Source organism: Crocodylus porosus, unplaced genomic scaffold (assembly GCF_001723895.1).
Source record: "Crocodylus porosus isolate Cpor-Errol unplaced genomic scaffold, CroPor_comp1, whole genome shotgun sequence".
NCBI lineage: Eukaryota > Metazoa > Chordata > Crocodylia > Crocodylidae > Crocodylus > Crocodylus porosus.
Window position 1 is genome coordinate 2,151,230 of NW_017728927.1, and position 23,596 is coordinate 2,174,825.

At 42.2% G+C, this 23,596-nt stretch overlaps 1 protein-coding gene across 1 annotated transcript in view; it reads right to left on the bottom strand.

Moving 5' to 3' along the window:
- The window catches only part of CUNH16orf62 (chromosome unknown C16orf62 homolog), a 98,579-nt gene that overhangs the window by 20,347 nt on the left and 54,636 nt on the right, over nt 1–23,596 (bottom strand). The window contains exons 22-26 of the mRNA XM_019541765.1: nt 20,907–20,987; nt 17,404–17,467; nt 13,949–14,047; nt 12,245–12,322; nt 9,394–9,508 (exon numbers count right to left, since the gene is read on the bottom strand). Coding sequence (XP_019397310.1) covers nt 9,394–9,508; nt 12,245–12,322; nt 13,949–14,047; nt 17,404–17,467; nt 20,907–20,987 — 437 coding nt within the window. The remainder of the gene's footprint in view (nt 1–9,393; nt 9,509–12,244; nt 12,323–13,948; nt 14,048–17,403; nt 17,468–20,906; nt 20,988–23,596) is intronic.

Sequence of the window (23,596 nt, forward strand, 5' to 3'; positions counted from 1 at the left end):
GTTTAGTTAAGGTTGGATCAAAACATGCCCTATCTACTCAAAATAATACAAGCAAGGAAATCAGTAGTTTCCTGTACTAAATGCCACCTTCATTTGTCCTACAGTACTATAACACACTATCCAATACTCCATTAGGTTTTTGTTTCCACCTTTAATTAATATGAAAAAGCAATATGTTCTCCAGCTTCACCAACTCATGCTCTAATGCAAAAATTAAATGGTGACTTTTTTTAAACATAGTACATCTGATTATCATATTTCCCAAGTATTAGGAAGATTATATCTTTCATCACAGCCAAGGTTTTGTAGTATCCCTGAAAATTACATGCTTGTAGCATATTTAAAGCTAGAGTTACTGTTAAATCTCAACCTTAATTTGCTAGGTTACATAGAGGCTGCGTACTGACGTTTGTTTCTACTGAAAGAAATTTCTTCCAGCATAAAAACAGCACAGGATCTGAATTGTTCCTCCAGCCCCGTGACTGGAGAGCTTTTACAGGCAAACTCACCAGCCAGGGGGTACAAGAGGGCTGCTCCCAGGGCCATCCCAACCTTTAGGGGAGCCTGTTAATTGACAGGCTGCCCTCTCCCCTCCCTAGGAAATAGGCAGGCTGTCAAATGCCTGCTGAAAGCAGCAGCTGCCACAGACAACCAGGGAAGGTTCCCACTCCAAGAGCATGCCCTCCCACATCCCACCAATCCGCTGATCAGCAGTGCGGGGGGGGGGGGTAGTCTTCCATGGTGGGAACCTTCCCAGTTCTTCCCCACAGGAGAATAGCCCCACTTCTTGCACTCCTCCAGGTTGGCACAGAGGAGTCTGTGTGAGGGGAGGAGGGGGGAATACTCAATCACTGCAGCAAGACTCCCAGAGCCTTGAGGCAGGGGCGCAGCAGCTAACCTAGAGCACTGCAGGGTGAGGCAGGAAAATTCTGCCAAGGCAGTAAGGTCCGCAAGTCTTGCTGCTGTCATATAGCAGCCTATTTTGCCTCGCTCTGCTCAACATCACCTGGGATGGAGGATGGGGGGCAAGGGGAAGCCAGGGGAGACAGGTATGCAGAGCTCCTGCCCAAGCTCCTGCCCAAGCTCCTGCCCCTCCAGCTTTTCAATCACTGACTCCACCACTCAGCTGAGTGGTAAGGGAGCCAGGGGAAGCAGGCAGGGGGCCGCACTCCCTGCACTCAGTTCCTGGTACCTAGGAGAGGAGCAGAAAGAGCCATGTGGCAAAGCTCCTAGGCCTGCTTCTCATACCAGAAACTCAGGTGCAAGAACCAGGCAGGAAGCAGTTAAGACTGTTCCTCCCCTCCCCTCCCAGTCTATCCCAGGGGGGGCAGGAGGTAGCAGCTGCCTCCCCCACACCTTCTCCAAACTGATGATCTTGATCGCCAAAGGCATGGGAGCCTTTTCCCCCAGGTCCACTCCTGGAGGATTAAAGCCAGGGAAAAGTATGTAGACATTCACTCCCCTGGGAGATGCTTTCCTGGGACTTTTTTAACCCTGACTGTTCCTGGGTTATCTTCCTCCTAGAGCAGCCATTTTTGCTGCAACAGAAAGTTTGAATGTCTGCACACACTGGTTTTCTACCCCAAAAACAGCAATTCTGAAAGCAGAAACAGAACTCATGCAAACTGGAGGTGTTTTATGTCCAGGAATTACCAGGAACCCACTGAAAGGACAAGGCAGAGTAAGAAAAAAGAAAGAATGAATCAATATTTGGTGAACTGGAACACATGCAGTGAGAATTAAATATAGACAGAGATACAATTATGTGGATGGAGCTTGATCAGGAATTGGATAAAAAATCTGGTTTGCTAAAAAGGACTCCAACACCTTAAAACAAAAGGCTCACACAGATGCTAAGATCAAAAAGGAAGATATTGCAACTTCTGGAAAAAATACACATCAGTACAAACCGCAAGGTTTACCATTAAACTTTATAAATAACCATTAATAATAATAACAACTTGTATAACTTCATAAATAACAACCATTATAATTAATCAATACTAATTTTTATATTCAGTCTCTAGGTTTTATGTACTTTCTAAATTGTAAAATAGAGTAGAATGCTCAACCCGTCCTATAAGAGCACAAAAAGGGCATTTCCAAGAGTTAGTGAAAAGCCACTGGCTACAGTGAGTAAAGGTACAGGGGAAAGCCTAATCACTAGAACAAATGTTTAGTCCTGGAGAATCCATCAAGATAGTAATTTCTTTCAAGTAAAAGAAATTATAGTTTAAATCTAGCTCATCACTGACACTCTTTGTTCATATCCCCTCCAAAATATTGGGACACGCTATTTGAAAAGAGAGCAGAGACATCATCTAGCATAGTCGTCACAGGCCTGCAAACCAAACAGCCCTAAATTCTAATCCTCAAATCTAACATCCACTCCCTTGTATGCCCACGCCCCCTAAACCTCTATGCTTCAGGTTTTCTGTGCGAGATGCAGATACTACGTATCATCTCATTTATAATGGCCTCTGCTGTAATTAAATGACAACATTTATTTTAATATTTCTGGGGAAACTACACCATGCAATCTTTTTAGAAAGATTAGTTATTAATACATTACACAGTGGTACATTTACTGCAAGTGAGTGAAGTTTAGCACAGCTGGCGACAGAGTTATGCAGAAGCAATGTTCTCTAAGGACAAAACAGTTACCAATTTAGGGCGCTCTCTTAGTCTGTATGTGAACTTGAAAACTTTGTATTTCACTAGGGAAACAACAGTCCATCGGGAGTTACATAGCACAAGACCACACACCGTAAACTGACCACAGCAATGGGGACTTCTCAACTCTTTAACTTAGATATTTGCCCCAAAACACTAAAACCTGTTTGTGTTGAAGATATCTTCAATTTCATCCATTTCAGCTTGTATCTGTACTTTACTGGAGTTAGTCAAATTTAATCTTAAATTAGCTGGATTAATTCACTCCGCATATTTATTCCTGAAGCTAGACAAGGACTTGACTTTAAAGATAAATATGTTACTCATTCCTGTATCGTCTAAAGCTGATTTCATTGTCTCTCACTTAAGGAATGCTACAAGATTTAGGATTAAGAATCATGCAATCCATTTTTCACTAAGCTAGAGAACTGTTTCCACAGGAGGAAAAATGTGCAATTAAAATATTAGCCATAATTTTAAACCCGAAGGAATGACATAATACAGCATGCATTTAATCTGAGTTTAATTCAAAATGCTGCCCACAGGAAGCAAAGCTGATAAGGATTTATTATTCAATTGTGGCAGCATGCCCCTCTGGAGCAGTGCTCAGTGATTCAGCTAAAAAACTGGAGTACAGATTTACCCTCTAAATCAGCATTTTCCTTACAAAGGTAAAGCTCACAAATACATACTATCCATAAGACCTTATCTTCTGTGTAGAGCTTAATTAAGGACTGCTTCCTTCTCAGGAGGTAAGGTAAGTGTGGGGGTGAGTGCCTGTAAGACTGGAAGGATCCTCCTGCCATACAGACAGACTGCTGTGCATGAATGGCATGTGTCCCCAGTGGCTGTGGGGGGCACGGATGCACTGGCAGTGGCAGGAGCGTGGTGGCAGTAAGCTGCGAGCTCCTGCAGATGGCGCCAGCACTGGTGGCAGTGGGGGGGGCAGAGGATGGTACGATGACACTGACCAGGGGTCGGCAACCACCCACAGGTGCTGCTGGCTGCGGCAGCAGCCAGTGCCAAGCATGGACCGCCCGCAGATGCCGCCAGAGGTGTCGGCGGTGGGGTGGCGCGTGGTGACCGCCCACAGGCACCGCTGAAATTATCAGCAAAACCTGTTTGCACAGGGTGCACCACCACGCTCAGGGGGTGCAAGTGCACCCATGTGCACCCTCTACGTGCTGCCCCTGCTGCTGTGCAGTTTTGGAGCCATGTGAAGCACCAGTTGTCTTTTTTTTTCTTTAAACTTCAAAACACTGTGAGCTGTGGAGAGAAAACGCCCATACCTGGCCCTTTTTGCATACTTTCACCTGACTTTCATACGTCTGCATCAAGATTCCAACAAGCTAAAGGCCTCAATGTGGGAGCCTCAGGAAGCATCTGAGGCTAACACGGTATGCTGATATTGATAAGAGGGATGTATTTGATAGCCGTGTTGATCTGAGACAAAAAGAAATGCAAAACTCTAGAATTCTTGGTTCAGAGATGATACCTTTTATTAGACCAACTACAAAATCGGAAAAAAAATTGAGCTTTTTTTCAAAGTTTTGCTGCTTTGCTACATACCTTTCTAGGCAATGGCTCTACATCTTGGTGTGAGAACAAGAAGGAAAGCAAGAGGTAAAGGAATTAGGGGACGCCCAGAGGGGGAAAAGCTAAGAGAAACTACTGCTGGAATTATCAAAAAGAAGAAATAACCAGATACCAGTGGAGCCCAGAAGCTGCTCTATATGCTTGGCTGGGGAGGCAGACATTCCTAAGCAGAGAATTAGTGGGCTGTGCACCAATCCACCCCAGTGACTGCAGCTGCCTATGTCAGCAGATGCCGTAATAATGAATTATAAGGTGTACTTACCTACAGACTGCATTGCTTTTTACACCTCCCTGTGCAGTCTGCAGTCAGAACACTGCAACACTACCTCTGCATAACAGTAATTACTTTCCACCAACTGTGCTGCTAACTACATTTCAAAACATGTTACTGCTTAAACAGCTCTCAGGCAGCTTTCCTTCCTACCCTTTAAAGCATTTAGTAACTTTCACCACTTCGTTTTCTTGCTACTTTGAATCTAACAGTCAAAAACTTCTGAATGAGACTCTAAACAACCACAGGGTTTACTGAATTGGATTCTAAAAACTGCCTTTAAAATTGGACCATAAGACAACGGCATTACCTTGGAAAAGCATAAGCAACAGAAATATTAATCCAAAGACAGGCAGACTACCTCTAGAAAGAGCTTTTCAAACATAACCATCACAGCCCAATGGGAATATACCAAGAGTCTGAAGAATCCTACAAGTCCATAACCTAAATGAATCAAATGCAGATGATGGGATACAATAATAGAAACCAGAGTTGCCTTTGTTAGCAACGTGCCATCACATCAGGGGGCTTCAAGGCCCAGCAGACAATGAACCCTGGGCTGGGCAAAATGTTGATGCTGTCACTGAAGAGTTGTCTCAAGCCACAGTCATTCTGATCCAATCCTCCATGAACAGCTCCTTCTGTCAGTCAGAATAATGGCAACATTGCATTCAGAAGTGCTCTACAAGCAACAGGTTCCTTGGGTAAATGTAATATCTTTTATTAGACCAACTCAAATAGTTGGAAAAATTCTTCTCAGTAAGCTTTCAGGTATAAATACCCTTCATCAGGCTGAGGAAGTTGGTGTGTGCTCTTCCAGCTACAAGTAACAGGAACCTCAAAGCTTGTCTGCACTGGGGCTTTTGTGCACTGGGATAGCTACATTGGTAGCTGACCCCACGCCAAGATGGGACTCACAGGTGTAAAGAAGTGGTACAACTGTCACACCTTGCTGCACTGATGCAAGCCACTTTGTACACCAGTGCATCTACCCAAGGAGTTTGCTTCAGCGTAGCTATACATTCTCCCTCCCTAAAACGTGAATTGTCTGTCACTTTCAAGAGCAAAATGTTGCCAGATGTATTGAAAGATATTATCAACATGCAGATGAGGATGGTAATTTGTACTCCCTTCTAAAATGGCACAAATTGAAAGTTTATAGAAATCATACAGTGATTGACAGACTCAATCTGGTAACTACTGATTTTACTGTACAATTAACTCCTAGTGCCAAACAGCCAAATTCCATGTAAGGGCTTCAAGAAAAAGCCTAATCTTCCAGAACTGAGCATTGAATATTTAAAAAGGCAGCTAGAATTGCAAGGAAACCACCATAGATTGATTGCCTGGATCAAAACATTAGCTCGGCATTAAGCCTTTCCCTACAATATTGGACAATGCAAAACCAAACCAGCTCAAGCTATGCCATGCAGCAATATTTCACCTCTTAGCCCTGGGAAGGACTATGTGTTTCTTACTATTACACACAGCACTGGATGCAGGGTCAGTTCTTTTGGTGAGCCAGCATCAACGTGGCTTTGAGCGAAGGAGTGGATCAACTTGAATGCATTAATCAGTATTCATATATACATTCAAGATGCACATTCTTTAGACACAGAATAAGGACCCACTCTAGTTCCTACTGAAGTAACCTAGAAATTTGATTTTCAATGTAAACTGTGTGGTTCTATGAGACGAACCGGCTGAAACTATGCACTTTGACAGTTATACACGTAGCCTTAGCCCCATCATCACACATGCTTGCTGACCAACTTTCCAAAAAGTCACAGAACTAGCATAACTGTGTATGCCCACAGCAAGACTCTTTAAAGAACTTATTTGCTTTTTATAAAGTTACTATAGTGACATATCATATGCTGTCAGTATGAACAAAACAGGCTACTCATTCTGGTGACACACTTTCAATACTCTGCACTGATTGTTCTGTGTTTTCATATATGCATGCAAAATAAAAATAATTTGGAGATTCTCGCTTTCAAAAATCTGGGAAACTGCCTAAGCCAAAGTCCTTGAGGAAGAAGACTGACCATAAAGATAACCGGGCAGGGGAGAGCAGGATGACAGACATGTAGAAAAAGCTATCAGATCACGAAACCAGCCCCTGAAAGCATAGGGTATAGTCCTATAGACAGGATATCAGGGGTGGGCAAAATGCGGCCCACGGGCCACATGTGGCCCACCAGGCCATTCTATCTAGCCCATGGGGCCCCTAAGCAATTTAGAAAATTTATATGCATCTACCCTTGGGTGCCTATCATGCGGACCTTGATGGCTTGCCAAAACTCAATAAGCGGCCCTCCACCCAAAATAAGTGCCTGCCCCTGGGATTTACCAACTGACCTTATTTCTAGGAAAAGTCCCACTACTTAGCAACATACAAACACACCAGAAAAATCACCAGAGGAAAAAGTTGCTGCAGTCTGAGGTCTGTGCACAGTTTGTCTACATACAAACAAGCTACATGAATATCAACTGCACAATTGACTTTGCAATGCTTATTTTTCCAATATACTTGGACAAGAGCCAGCTTTGCTCTCAATCCAACTGCCCTGCCTACTATATGTCCAACATTGTGTTCAAAACAAAGAACATTTATCAGTGGTCTTGTACAAAAAGACCTAATCAGCTTCCTAAGTCAGCTTGTTTGGGCAGCTGGAACCTACTAGCAAATGCAGAGGTCTGACAACATTGTGAACTGAAAAGATGACAAGATCCAAGTAAAGGAAGAGTTACATTCCCATTACTTTCACATGGAAAACACCAAAATCAGAGATGGAATCCAACATCCAATCTTTCTCTGCGCAAGCAAAGGCTTGCTTGCTCTGTAATGTTCCCCCACTGTAATTTTACTTATTAATGCTGCTATTGCCAGGAGACTAATTCAAAGTCCAACAGAGCTCATCATTAGGAAAAAGGCAATTTTCCTAAAATTCCTGCAATGGTGCAGGGGGTTGGACCATATAACCCTGAGATCCCTTCTAACCTTATGATTCCAATGATTTGATACCTATCCCCCTAATTCAACTGTCATTAAATGCAAGATTTGATTGGGTTTGCTCTAGAAAGTAAAGACGAAAGATAAATCTGTTTTCAATTAAAAACCTGACAATATAACTTGTTTCAAATGGTTTGGCTTTTTGAATTGCTGCTCATCTATGTTAAAGCTTCGTGAATATGCATGAAGGATCTTTCCTCCCATAGTCTTAGAGAAAGAGGACTGGGAGGCATCTAAATAGGTTATCCAGCCCAACAACTTACACCAAGGCAGGTTAAACACATGAGTATCACAAGAATGTATTTTCATAGTAATACAATTTATTGCTTTTATTACTGCAGTAACAATTATGGGGAAATAACAGTGCTTAACAGTAAAAGACATTATTATAGGTAAAAATAAATCTGAAAAATCCAAAAGCACTATACTAACTATACACAACAAATGGGGAGCACTTGAACCAGCCCCAGAATGCAGTCATCATTTAAGGGCAACCATCACAAATATTTAACAGCACACAGTAAAATTGCAGTTTAAGAGTATAAGCCACTTCCTGCCAGAAATCTTGTGGTTAAAAAAAATCCTCTAAGTGGTCAGGGTTTCTATTTTACAATTTATTTAAGACAGCTAACAAAACAAGGCCACTGAACACCATGTTCAGACGTTTGTTCAATGATATTTCAGACCAAATAAGCATTTATTTTGGTTTCTTCCCATTTTCCAATACCATCATGATCTCCCCGAAACGCATCTAACATTTTTATGAGCAAAGCATTTCTTCATCACTTATTCTTCCGCTGCATTGACACCAATCTTGTAGTCCAACCAAATGAACTACCCTAATCAATGACTAGGCCAACCTGACTGAAGTTTCTGGAGTTTTATTTCTTTCCAAATTGTCTTGCCAGAAATATCTTAAGCCCTCGAATAATTTTGGCTGATTTAAGTTTCCTCTTTCCAAAGAAGATTAATGTAAAGCACTTTTTGGTCTTGCAAATGAAAAGAAGGTACCCTGCACCACCCCAATTTTATTATTATTATTTTTTTTTTTTTTTACACACACACACACACACACACACACACACACACACACAAGCATAAACTGTTTTAAAAAGTGAATGTGCAAATAACTTCAGGTGTTTATTCAAATTGAAGCCATATGCAAAAGACAGACAAGGTTCTTTGGGTGAATCTGATATCTTTTATTAGACCAACTTAAATAGCTGGAAAAAAAATTTAAGCAAGCTTTCAGGTTTAAAAACCCTTCGCCAGGCCAAGGAAGTTTCTGCAGTTGGTGTGTGCTCTTCCTGGATGGAATGAAAAGTAACAGCAAGTGCACACACCAACTGCAGAAACTTCCTCAGTCTGACAAAGGGTTTTTAAATCTGAAAGCTTGCTTAAGATTTTTTTTCCAACTATTTAAGTTGGTCTAATGAAAGATATCAGATTCACTCAAAGAACTTTGTCTGCCTATGTCCTTAGACCAACATGGCTACAACCTACACCACTGCCATATTCAAATAGCATTTTTTAAATATACTTTGAGATAGGTTGCCCTACATTGTTATTATGACAATAGGAGTCAAGATATGGAGGCTAAAGACTTCGCTTTTCTACTTTATCTTTACACTATAGGATCAATATTAAAACTGATGTTTTGGAAACAGAAGGTACCATGTAAATTCTTTTTGTGATAATATTGTTTACAGGCTAGGCATATTTGTTGTAAAATATGCCTATATTTATGGTTTCAAACTAATAGAGTATTATCCATAGGTAAAAATACTGTGTTTTCAAATAAGCAAGTTGTGCACTCAGCACAAAATCTCTGGCTTACCTTGTGAAAGGCACTGATTTGCCAAGGCAACTTGTCCAGAGTGTAGGTACAGATTAAGACGTGCAAAGATACTACTCAGAGAAGGAATTGTAATGAAGCAGAAGGCAACACAAGCCTAAACACATAAGAAAATATATATTGAAAACATGACTCATCTCTTACATTAGGGCTGCATTTTTATTAACACACAACAGTCAAGATGCATTGAGAGCACCTGCCCAAATGTGACCTATCAAAAAAAACCCATAAAATGGGTGAAGTCCTCACTCAACCAACTCCTGATGTTTGTCATTATAAACAAAAAAAAGCAAAAATCATAACAATAAGATCAGACCAACTTTAAGGCTTAGCGGCCATGTCTGCACAAGATCCTTTACTCAAGATTAGAGCCAATTACTGCACAGTGTCACCATCTACGCATGCAGATACTTACTGCACTGTATTCTGTTCTAACTGCACGTAAATGTGCTGTTTGCTTTTGCAGGTAGCAAATTTACTCAAAATTACTTACTAGAGGAGCACTGATACATTGGTCCCATATTGGATTGGCACGAATATAAGGAAAATTGACAGTATCAGCAGTTCGCTTTTTTTTGGCTGATGTGGCCAATAAAAGCCCCGTGGCATGCACAGCTGCAGCACAGAACACAGGCTGCCAGGAGCATAGCCCAAGAGCCTGGAGAGCAGCCAGGTCCGGCTGGTAAGTCTGTTGCAAGGGAAGGGTCGGTGAGGGGGAGGGTGGGCACAGACTGAGGCCCCAGAGGTCAGGAAGGGAGACGGGCTGGGGCAGGAGCTACACAGCCAGGGTGGGATGCGGGACTGAGCCACAAGTGGCTGGTCCGGGGTGTCAAGGGGGTGGCTCCTGCTGCTATGTGCACCCTGGGAGGCCAAGGGGGGCATGTGCCCTGGATCTGCATGCAGGGCGAGGGTGGGCTACCACTGCTGGGTGGGGCCAGGGGTGGTGCCAGGCTCTTCTTGGCAGAGGGAGTTGGGCCAGGGTTGCGCTCAGAGCGGGCAGTGGCAGAACTGCTACAGGGGGGCTACAGTGAATTTGAGTGGCTGCAGCCCCACCCCTGTAGCCTCCCCTCCCGGTGCCACTGCCACCCATCCTGAGTGAAGCCCCGGCCCAGAGCCACCGCCAGGAAGATCCTGTCACCACTCCAGCCTGCAGTGGCAACCCACCCTCGCCCTGTGCACATATCTGGGGGCACGCCCCCCATACCCCCCAGACGAGATGCTTGTGGCTCCATTACGTGCCCCACCTCAGCTGCACAGTTCCTCCCCCAGCCCTACTCACCACTGGGGCCCCAATCTGCCCCCCCCATGCCCTTTCCCTCCTCCCTTGTCCCCACAACAGACTTACCAGCCAGACAATGCTCTGCAAGCTGCCCGGCTACATATAGGCTATTGGAACGGTATTGGCCGATATGGGTCATTAAAAATTGGCCATCACTGTCAGCCCAAAAAATCTCTATCTGTGCACTCCTCTTACTTACTGTACTGTAGCACGTGTTGACCCCTGACCAGAAGCAAATGTGTTCCTGGTCAGCTTGGTAGCAAGGGGCAGCAGACTGCTCCCTGCCCCTGGGAGCTGCCTGCTGCCAGGACAGGCTCCACCACTAGAGCCCAGGTGGAGACTATGTCCCCCTGCCCCAGCAGCAGGGAGCCTGAACCCTGCAGTTGTGGGGCCAGCACTGGGAAAGCATTTGCTGGCAGAGTGGTGCTGGGGCTGGTGCAGAGAGAACCAGCCCAGCAACTGCAGGGCTGGCGCAGGGAAAGAAGAATCTCCCAGCCTGGGCCCTGCGATTGTGGGGCTTAGGCTGGGGGAGAAGAATCTCCCAGCCTCACAACCATGGGGCTTGGGCTGGGAAATAAGGATCTTCCAGTCTAGGCCCCACAACTACAGGGCTTGGGCAGAGCTGGGGCTGGGAACTCCCTGCTGTTGGGACATGGGAATATTGTCCCTGCAGGTATTTTTTGGAGGCAAGGAGCAATGTCCTATCCCCTGCCAGTAGACAGCATTCTCCTGACCCCTGAGCTAGCACCCAGGGGGAGCTACCTGGTGCAGGACCACAGGGAGCAGGAGCAGTCTGCTGCTAAGAGCACTAAATCTGTTCCCACATCCCTGCACATGTAGACATGCAGCCAGCAGAGTAAACTGCTCCCAGATTATTTGAACACACAGACATGCCCGATGTCTCCTTCAAGAGCTTGTATCACAGATCCTCTCAGAGGCAATCCCACTTCCCCAAATATTCAGATGCCAGGGGTCACAAGTCAGCAGAACCCATTTAACCCTTCCCAACAATACTTACTGGGTAAGATATTTAAGAGGAGGAAAAAAATAAGCAGCATTACATGCATGTCATCTGATGCCCTTACACAAACATACCTGCATTAAGTGGCTTTTCTGCATACTTCAAACATGAAGAGAAGATGTTATTTTACATTTAAGTACCTGCTTAAGTCATATCACTTATAAAACAAGAAACATTACTCTTCCAGTAACTACCTTTCATTCTATAACTGGCTTGGGTATGCAATGACAGTTTTGGGGGGGGGGGGGAATTAAGTTTTCTTGAAAAATGTTTAGAAAACATGTAGACAGTGAAAAAAACAATAAACTTTGATTGAGGACCAATTCTTGCAAAACGTACAAAACTCCGTATAGGAGTTTTGATTGAAAGAGGGTGGTAGCAATTGGCCTTTGGCAAACAAACATCAGTGTTCATACAGAAACAGTGAGCTGATAGCAATATGGCAAATTATAACTATAACTATAAGCTGACAGATGACAACATTTGTATAAAGGGGAATGAGTGGTTTAGAAACCTATTACATTTACACCTACTCTGACAAATGCAGCAGTCTTTCTGGAATGATTCCCTTTCATCACTTTTCTTGTTTCCATTGCCAGCTGGTTCACAGACTATATACATAAAGACAAAAAACATGAATTGCTGTCTGCAAATAAACAAAACAGCTTTTATTAATTCCATTAAGTTAAACACTTCAATACTAAAAGCAGCCAAGGAGAATTTTACACTGTTCCATAAAATGTTGATATATCTTAATTGTAGTAGTTGGCCCGGAGTCTAACCTCCAAGTGAAAGTACTTATCACAGTTACACTTTGATCACATTAGTGCTTTAGTAGTGCTAGTGTAAAAACTAAAAAAATAACTTGTTTAACTTCAACCCAAGACTGCAGTAGACAATTCCTAAGTGAAGTTTAGATAGGGATGATCCTTCCTCAGACAGGGGTTGGACTAGATGGCCTCTGGAGGTCCCCTTCCAGCCCGACTTCTCTATGATTCTAAGTTAGGAAGTTTCAACCAGAGTCAATCACCATTTCTATTTGAACTCTTCTTTTCACTAGTCAATCTAATTTACTGAAGATTACTTTCCATCGTTTTCCTCCACCAACAAGAAACTAAAAGGCTCATTATGGTTGCTTTATATTACTCTCTTTCTTAATTATGCAAAGTTTTAAATGCAAGGTCTGAAGTCACATTTATATAATTCTGATGATGCATTCAAAGATTAGGAAAAACCAGCAGAACTTGGTATACTATATAGTGAATTGTAGATACAGCCTTTTAGCTGTCCTCATTTCCTTTTCTTGTTTGCTGTAATAAAGCAAGGCTGGGGGGGTGGGGAAGTCTGTTTTTAATTAAAAAATAGTCACATGAGTTCAGTTCAGTGCATCTTGACATCATTCTGTCAAAATTAAGTCTGAAGCATAAGTCTGTCTTTTCACATATTGTTATGCTGTTTCTTCTTTATGCTTCTCTTCTACAACTCCACTAAAAGTCACTGTTTTTTCTTAATTTCTAGTGCATATGCCATTTATATCTTGTTCACAATAATTATTACATACATATTAACATGGAAGTAGGCTAAATAAACCCAATTACAAATGCTGGCCTATAATTTACTGCTGGCAGTCACCATATTTCCACAAGTTTTGTGGAAAATATAGGGCTGGCAATAGCCAAGTCCCTAATTGAATTTATTTTATTTATAAAGTTTCAACCTCTTAAACCTGCCAGGCAAGCTTATGAAAAACTTTCATGTTGTTAAAGCCCTTCTGCTTACAATACAAAAAAACTTGATCAAATAGCGTTTTGCACCATTTTCCCAAATAGTTAGAGTCTGTGTTCCGTCTCGTCCGTTTTGGGTATTTGTTCTACAAGTGGGTCCTTTTCACCTGAGTCACACATGCCTTCTATGACCATCAACCCTTCCAGTTCCTGAATGCACAGAAAAACCTTATCATAACCTTTATTCTATTGACCCAGAGATCTCAAAAAAATTATGTTCCTTAGCCCACTGGCACTATTGGAACAAATCCCAACAGAATTTAGCAGGGTGTGGGGGGAAGAACAAATGTATACTTCTGAATACCTAATGACAAGGCCTTAACAAGTCTTCTAAAGCTACAGCAGTCTTTGAAAGCTAATGCAAAAAACAAAATAAGAAAGAAAAAAAAAAAACAACCCCCCCAAAAACCCATAACTGAATAAAACTACATTTAGAGATGAGTTCTTTCTTACATGAATCAACTGCACAAGAACAGGTTCCAAATTGCAAAACATTGATCTGGCTTCAACATAGAAACTCAGCTGTTGTTCAAAGTCACGGCCAAATGAAACCTAGAATAGAAAGATAAAGTCATATTTTAACCATGTCTGCAGCTCACAGCTAGAAGCTTTCTATATGCTATATTAATATGTTCCATTTTCCATGGGGTTTTGAAGCAATGTCCCTAACTAAAGCTTTAAAGCAATTTGTCCAAGTCTTTGCTTGACTTCGGTAATAGATATTACCTAATATCTATTAGGGGCTGGACTCGATGATCTCCCGAGGTCCCTTCCAGCCCTGATGTCTATGGAATCTATGAAATCTATATCCTTTTTGCGACACTCCAAAAGTCCAAACTACGGACTCCACCAGGAAGGCCAGGAGAGAAATTCAAAAGTAAACCCTTTTGTGATTCATAGATTGTAAAGCCGAAGAGAACTTGGAAGATCATCGAGTCCAGCCCCCTGCACCAAGCAGGAAAGACAACTGGGGGTCAGGTGACTGCAGCAAGGTGACTGTCCAGTCTCCTCTTGAAGATTTCCAGGGTAGGGGATTGCACCACCACTGGAGGGAGCTTATTCCACAGTCTGGATATCCTGACTGTGAAGATTTTTTTCTTAATGTTGATCCTGAATCAATTTTTCAGGAGCTTGTGGCCATTACTCCTGGTTTTCCCCTCAGGTGCCCTGTTGAACAGTTGCTCACTGAGCTCTGGATGTACTCCCCAAGTGTAGCAGTAAGCTGCTACCAGGTCCCCTCTCAGCCTTCTTTTCCTCAGGCTGAAGATTCCCAGATCCCTCAGCCTTTCCTTGTATGGCTCATTGTGTAAGACTCTGATCACAGACTCCTAGTTTTCCAGAATTTAAAAGGAAGAGTTTTCTGCAAGAACATTTCAGTGATCAGGTCAGATGCATGAAAGAAGCAGCAATCTTTAAGTCAGCCTGCATTTATACATTTAAAATACTTCTGAAGCTTGTTCCAATATAAGATATAAAGAAAAAAAAAGGAAGACCAACATCTTACTCAAGTCACCCATGAAAGAATAATTTAATATTGATTTAAATAGAAGCTTTCATTACATAAAGGGATTAAAAGGGACTGCACTGAAAATAGGACTGCTTCTTGAATTTCAGATGCAAGTTACTTTGCCTTTCTAACTTCTGTGCAAATTGTGATTTTCTGAGAGTATGTCCTTGGGGAATGTCTGTAAAAACACAGTTTCCTGAACAAGCAGGCTTGGCTGTACTAAGGATGCGTCTCCAATTATAATCCCGCACAAAAATAACCAACAGCAAAGAAAAACTCAGAGGAGGCTGCAAGCCGTGAGAACTTGGGTTATAACACAAAGCATATTAAACAAGGCAGGAATTCACAGAGTTTAATGCCACAAATTTCAAGTTACCACCCAGCTAATATTGCACTGTGCTTCTGTATTTAAATCAGCATTACACATTATATACCATTACTGAACCTTCTACAACTACAGAGAAACATATTTAATATGTTACAATTTCCCCTCTGAGAAGTTCTGCAATATTTTATGTGGTAAAGAACTATCAGATGAACTCTTTCAAGCAATAAACAGGTGGCTATTAATGAATATTAAGTTGAAGAGAAACTGGCTAGCTGGATAAAACTACAAAGCAGACTGGCCATCTGATTAGAAGAAAGATGACATTGAGAAAAATGGGGAAACCCTGGTTGCTATGAAAGGTTAAACGATGAGCCAGGATTTGTGTTAATAGAAACCAAGTATAAATTTGGAAGTGTTTATACTCCCAACTTCTAATTTGCTTCTACCTCAAAAGCCAGTGGAACATCTTTTATTTGCATGCAGCAAATAAAAGTCCTGCCATATTTGATTATTTTCTTGAAGACCTCTCTTGTGTAGCCAAGCGATTACAAAAAAATCTCTTATTCAAAAACTGTTTCTAGTTTCACGGATCATAGGGGAAAGCGTCTCTAGAAACACAACCCAAAGGATCAAAAATTAGAAGGTAACAAAATATCTCAGAGAGGTTTTATATTTTTATACCAGCATCCTGATTCTGATGGGTCCAAACTCCTGATGTTTTTTAATCTTTAAGAGGGGTGCACCAATATTTTGGGGGCCGATACTGATAGCAGATTTTTAAGGAGCCATATTGGCTGATACCAATCCAATTTCCAATATAGCTGCCTCCAGCTGGTAAGTCTGTTGTGGTGGAAGGGAAGGGGGGAGGGAAGGGATGTGTGGGGGTAGATCAACACCGCCTGCGGTGAGGGAGGAAGTGGGGCTGGGGCAGGTGCTGCCCAGCCAGGGAAGGGCGTAGGACAGAACCATGGATCATCCAGGAGGTGCAGGGGGGAGAGGGCTCCTGCTGGTGTGCGCACCCCGGAAGGGCACCGGGGGGAGGGCGCATGCCCTCGGATCTGTCCAGGGTGGGGCAGAGGCTACACTGGGCTGAGCTCAGAGTGGGCAGCAGTAGTCACATTGGGATTGGGGCTACGGGGGGGGGGCAGGAGGGGCTGCAGCCACCCCAAATTTCACTATAGCCCTCCCCTCCCAGCACCACTACCACCTACCTTAAGTGCAGCCCCAGCCTAACCCTCCGCCCCGGGAAGAGCCTGGTGTAGCCCCGCCCCCCACCCAGATCCAGGGACACATGCCCCCCTCGTGCCCTCGTATGGTATGTGCAGTGGTGGAAGCCACCTCCCCCCGACCCCGCATCCCCCAGACAAACCACAGCTGTGTCCCACGCCCTGTCCTGCCACAGCTGGGGAGTGCCTGCCCCAGCCCACTCCTCCTTTACCACGGTGGGTGTTGATCTGCCCCCCACGCCCCTTCCTTCCCCTTCTCCAGCACAACAGACTTACCAGCTGCATGCAGCTCTCCAAGCTGCCGGGCTGTGCTCCTTGTTGCCTGTGTGCTGCACAACACCTGTGTGCATGCACTGGCATTTATCAGCCCAATTATTGACCACTTCAGGCCAATTTCCGATACAATCAATTTTCTTTATATCAGTGCCGATCCAACATCAGACCGATGTATCAGTGTACCTGTAAATCTTTAAGTCTTACTTCATGTTTTTACTTTGCCTTCATCCCCTTCAGCTGGGACTGGCAAAATTCAATCTACTAATGATACTGCTCACAATAGGCAAGAAACAAACAAAAAAAATAACCAGAAGATTTAACATCTTTAGAAATACCCACACTTTAAACTATACGTGTGATACCAACTCATCATCATTGGTTCTTTGACAGTTCCTTCAAACATCTGTGTATTTACTTTACAAAATATTTCCTGGCTGGGATTTTTGATAGACCTAAATGAGTTAGATATGCAACTTGGATTGAATTTCAGTAGTATATTGGCAACCACAGTGGGCTGTTTTAGAATCCCAGTTTTAAGTTTTATAGGCAGTCATGCACAACAGCTACTTACCATTTTTATAAATCCATTTATCAAAGCTGCTAACATTCTCTTCTCATCTTCAAGTGTTAGTGCACTAAAAAGAGTAAATTTACATGGTCAATAATTAAGATAAGCCACTCTCCAAAAAATATATACCTCCAAATATAAGCTTATGTGTGTATCTTACACATTATTTTTAAAAGATCAGGTCCGCATACAAAACAGTATGTTATTAAGTGAGATGTTAATCATAATTTTGGCATTACACTACAATTTTAAACACTCTGAAAAAACGACTGTATTTATAACCATCTGTCAATTTCAACACTAGTAAAGGGATACTGCCAGATCAAGTCTGCACTAACATTCAAGTTCAACAAAAAAAATTAAGATTTTACAAAGTTTAGCAACCAATAGAAATCTCACTATGAAATACTTTGAATCCCAATGAAAAGAGATGGAGTTTAAGCTAATTAATATTCCTAAACAAGTTTAGCAGGTCTGTGGATGAAGTGTTGTATTACAAGTGGTGCTCAATTTCCACCCCGGGGGCTGAATCTATCCCGTGGGACTGTCTCATTCAGTCTGTGGAGCTCTGCACAGGTCTGGAAATATGATAGCAGGCAAGTGGTGGCAGCATTAACTGTGTGGGCTTCCAGAGGCAGCAACTTAAGCTGCTACTACTTCCCACTGCAAAATTTCTGGACCTACGGGACCCACAGGCCAGATGGAAAGGCCACCTATGCCAGGTCATGTTGGTATATAGGGGCTGGCCAGACTGCACTTGTAGATCAACCCTGCATGCTGACCTCATGATGGATCTGGCCCATGAACCAACCCTGCCTCCAGGATCTGGCCTGCAGATAAGCTCCACACCACCCATCTGGCCCGTGGGGCCAGAAGATTGAGTACCACTGCACTACAGAATAAAGATCTGAATGCAAATATAACTTGAAATCAACTATCAACAAGAACGAAAATAGCTAATCTATGTTCAAGTTCCTTCCTCTTTATAGTATTAAACTTTCTTTCAAGTTTCAGTTCTCAATTGATTAGCTCAACTGTGTGCGTATTACAGTGCTCCCTACATGTCATGCTGTTATAAACTGCATTAAAGTATCTAGATAGATGTCCTCATGGTAATCTTTACTTCAGAAAGCAGAGGTCACATTCAATATGAGGCAAATTTACATCATGTTAAAATTTAATAAGTGAAGTCTATTTTGATTAGAATGAATAAACAAAAAGTTAAGTTGAAATTAAGTAAGCCCATTTAATCCTTTTAGCATTACGCTGCAGCTTTGACCTCCAGCATATCATTTTACCTTTTTCCTAACACAGACACCAGATGGAAACAGAACAATAGTTTTATTATACAAATTCAGTAGAAAAAAAGAAAAGTATTAGCACAATTAGCTCATTAGCACACTGCCAATCAAAACAGCAAATGACGGAGGTCTGGATGGCACAGGAGATTTGCAATGGGATCTATGGGGTCAATTATATAGGTTGTCAGTTTAATTCTGCACCAGATTGGTATTACAGCCTCAACGTTATTACCATTCAACAGCTGTTGCGTTGGTCTATGTCATGTTGAGCCCTAGACCCAGGAGTGAAGCTTTTGCATTTTTTTCATGAACAATGGTTCAGAAGAGGTAGTTTAAACTTATTAAATCTAAATACGAATTTGCCACTGAAAGAGTTGACAGAACAGAATCAAGCGAATGAAGCTAACTAACGGAACTACTAATATAAGGGATTTCAAGACTCCCAATAAAAGTTTCAGAATTGCTTTGGCAATAAGATCAGACAAAGTGTGAACTACAGACTACTAGAAACTTCCTTGAATCCTTAATGTTGAATTTTTGCTTCCAATATTCTCAGTGCTTAGGCACTGAAAGGGCACTAGTATCCCAGAGAGATGCCAAAAAGATGACACACCTTAAAATTATACATTCGGACTGGTACCAATTTGAATCACATGTCAAAACTGATTTCCTCTATTACTAATATATCTTGCATTCAGAGACTATAACTTAAAATAATTACAATAATAAAGGCTATAAAGTTACCTTTGAAATATAAGCACTAAATTATAACTGGTTCGTGATTCAGTGTACCTCAAGGAACTGAGCTGTATAGAATTGCAAGAACAAACAGAAAAGAGAATGGACAGTTTTGCTAATAAAACTCTAACCTGGAGAACTTATTTCCTAATTTTGCCATAAATTTTCTGTATGACTTTGGACACACCACTTCACTGTTGTATTTCACCTCCTCTTCTAAATTGCAACAGTCTTATATCCCTACTTCAAAAAGTGTGTTTGTGAGGCCTAATTAATTGGTACCTACCCAGTATTTTAAAAGAAACTGGATGAAAGGCACTGCAGAAAAGTCAGTGAGTCTCCCATAGCAAGATGTTTGATACAGGGGCAGTTCTTTTTTCTAAAAAGAACTTGATTACTAGTAGCAGCTAATCTTATGGGATGGATTCTCAGCCATGGTTGCTGAGGACTCGGTACAGAAGAGGGATCCTGGAGAAAAGGGAACACTGTTCTAAACTGTTCCTATACCAGTAGCCTCAGAGAAACATTAGTCAGGAATCAGTGGAAGAAAGGGACACCCAACTCTCTCTCCCTGCCAAGCCAGGGAAGTGACACAGGAGCTCCTATATCATCCAAGAATAGCCCTCCACAAAGGAGATTCTCTACATATTCTTTTCCAGACCTAGGGTTGCCAAGTACTGAGTAATAAACTGGAAGCAACTAGAGGATAACTGAGTATTGTGACCTGTACTTTAAATGGCAAAATGAACTGAAACCCCTTACATATTTTACTAATAGTAGTTCTTAGAAGAGACTCCAGTTTTTATCATCACAGATATTATATTTACCCAAATTCAAGATGACTTCAAATTTAAGATGACCCCCCAATAATTAGATTCCATACACTTTTAGAACTGTTAGAATTTTCCATGTATAGAATCTAATTACTGAAATGTAGCCTTGAATTAGTGCTTCTCTCCTTCCCCCTCCCACACAGCTGTGGCAGGAAAAGCAGTGGCAGCAGGCAGGTAGGACATGAGGGGGCCAGACACCTGCCCCTTGCTCCCCCCATGCCTGTCTGCTCCTCTGCTGCTGCCCCCTGCCACGTGTGTGCCTGTGCCGGTGCCTATTCACCCCCTGGAACCTCCTGCAGCCTGATTCCTTGGATTTGAGTAAATACAATAAATTGAAAAGGACCCAAAACTGACAACATTTAATTGCCTCTACTACTTTTTTCACAGGTTTTTACTCTCAAAAAGATCCTTGCTGCTTCCCTTCCCACTAGGAACACCCATGAAGTCACTGTCATCTTCCATTTGTATTCTGCTTGAGCATTCAGAACAATAATTCAAGAGGAAAGAGTACATGCTGCAACTACACTGGCATCACTCCCATTAATGGCAAAGCCATTTTGAATTGTTAGCCCCCAAAATTAGAACTGTAAATCATAGCATTCAAGCCTTATAAAACTTATATAACTGATCGTACTTCACAGAGTCATGCATGGTCTTGCACACATGTAGAAGAGCATTGAGTATGACTGGGTCTTTAGTAGATTCTTGCTGATGCCTAAAAAAATAAGAAAATAATGTTGGAAAATGCCACATTTTTTCCAAGACACAAAACAGTGGGGATAAAAAACAATTAACATTCACTTAATAATTCATTTCTAAGGGAAAGCTTTTTCATAATGTAATGACAAAGAATTGCAACGGTAAAGAAATCATCTTTGTACATCAGCTTCAAAAGAACATCTTACAGGGTGTAGCACTGAGTTATGTATTTTTTTCAGAGAGCAGTGTACTCATTGTCATAGCTGGTACAGAGACAAAAACAATTAAGTATGAAAGTTAGTAATTACTGAACAGGAGGCCTATTATTACCAAGTCACATATATCCCCAGTCTTATAGGATGTGTAAATCTAGACAGATTTCTTGGATGTGCCCAGAAAACTTGAAAGTAAAACCGTTATAAAAATATCGGAAAGTAAGCTAGTCCCTTCAAAGGCAGAGAAGAAAAGCATGCCAGGGCCTTCAAGAAGGCAAACATATGGCTCTGGGAGTGCATCACCTTGATGTGTTAATCATGCCACAGATTAATACCAGTGTCATTAAATCACTTCCAAAAAAATAAATTTGTTACCATGGCAATAAGAAATGCTATGGGTGGCATCGTCAAAGTCATTTTCAGAAGATATTTTGAAAGAAATCACTCCCTTGTGAATTTCAGAAGGGGAGGATAAGATGGATCAGCACAACTCAATCAAGTGCCAAGGGCCACAGAAGGGTTATGAGGTTACATGGAAGTTTAAAAGAGGAAGAGGGTGGAGGCTTCTAACACTGATAAGCAAAAACTGTTTGATATGGACTTAAAATGTCAGCAATTTTCACTGTAATTCAACTTCCAGAAAAGTCCTCAGGAACAATGTGCATTAGTGGAACATATACTTTGTACCAAGCATTTGTAAGCCCCCATTTAAAATACTGTGTGCAGTTCTGGTCACCAATGTTCAAAATACAATTAAATTAAACTGAAACACCCAAGGAAAAGCTACTAAAGATGGTTAACTACATTCACAGCATGTGATGAAGTAAGCTGTTGCCTACAAAAGCTAATACCTCTCTGAACCAATTAGTCTCTAAGGCACTACCCTCCCCTGCTTTCTGCCTAAATTGGTTAAGGGAATGGAAACCCTTCTTTTATGAAAGAAGATTAAAAGAGCTTGGCTTAATTTAGCAAAATGGAGATTGAGAGGCGATATGATCACTCTATTTTTAGGGAGTGAATATTAGGAAAGGAGAAAAGCTTTTAAGACAAGATCAAATGGCTACAGATCCATTTAGATTTGAAATTAAAGATTTCTAACTATCAGAAGTATGAAGTTTTGGAATGGTCTGCTAAACAAAATGACGTGGCAATCTCATTAAAACTGAACCGGATAAGTCTGCGGAAGGAATGGTGCAGGACAGGGAGTTCTTTCGTGCCAGTCAGCGTGCCCACACAGTTGTCTGTTTGCAAGGGTATGAAGGTAGCACCTGCAGTATTGAAGAAGTCTGATAACCCCATGCCTCAGACAACAAGCCTGTTGCTTCCACTGCATCCCTCCTCTCTTGCCCCCACTTCTCACAAATGCTACAGGCTTCTAGGTGTTTTTTGATTTCCTCCGAGGTGCTGGGATGCCTGTAATTAATACACAGCTAAGACTATAGGTTTTGGACTGGGGTGCCCTAATGATCCTACCACTACTTAGAAAACCCAAGGTGTTTCCTCACTCTTCCATCGAGGGTCACAACAACTGCCAAAACCCAGTTCTCTTAAGAAAGATTGAAAAGGACTGTAGGCGGGTTGTGGGTTGCTTTCCTCTGTGATTTCCTAAGGCAGTGGTTTTCAAACTTTTTTCATTTGCAGAACCCTAACAAATTTTGAACAGACCCTTCTGAATGGTAAGTGTGAGTATTCACATATTTTGACTGATCATGGTCATCTTTCGTAGACCCCTCGGATAGCCTGCAGACCCCCTGGGGTCTGCAGACCACAGGCTGAAAACCCACTGTCCTAGGGTCTTGAACATAGGTTAACCAACAACTTCCACAAGGCTCGAGTGGCACAGCAATGTCAGTGCCCCTTGTCTCCCTGCCTCACCCAGGTGTTTCACATACTGTGCCCTTCACTTGGGGATAACAGTTTGCAGCAGCACTGCTGAAGATTCATTAGGTTAAATGATTGCCTGCACGTGCAGAGGACTGGACTTGGGGGCCCAGAAGACCCCTTCCAGTCATATGTGCCTATGCAAATAAGGGACCAAAGTCACAGTCTACTCTCCTTGTAGAGCAAGTACCTCTGATCCTTTTAAAATTCATCTCTTTCCCAGGGCTTGACTTCACTGACAATTCAAACAGACCACAGTATAAGCCTGTAGCAAAGTGTCCTCAAGAAAAAATGCCTTAAATTCCTCCAGTAGGGCCCCCTTTATTACTCTATCTCACAATGCTCCAAAGAAGCACTATTAATCCCCTGTGTATGCTAGGAAACAACAACAAAACATCAGGGTTACCATACTTTCAGTTTCAAAAAAGAGGACACCTGTCATGGAGGGGGGTGGTAATATGATTGGGGGAGGCAGTGATACACCCATGCCTTAGCCCTCCCACTCACTCCCAAGCCACAGCCGCCCCCC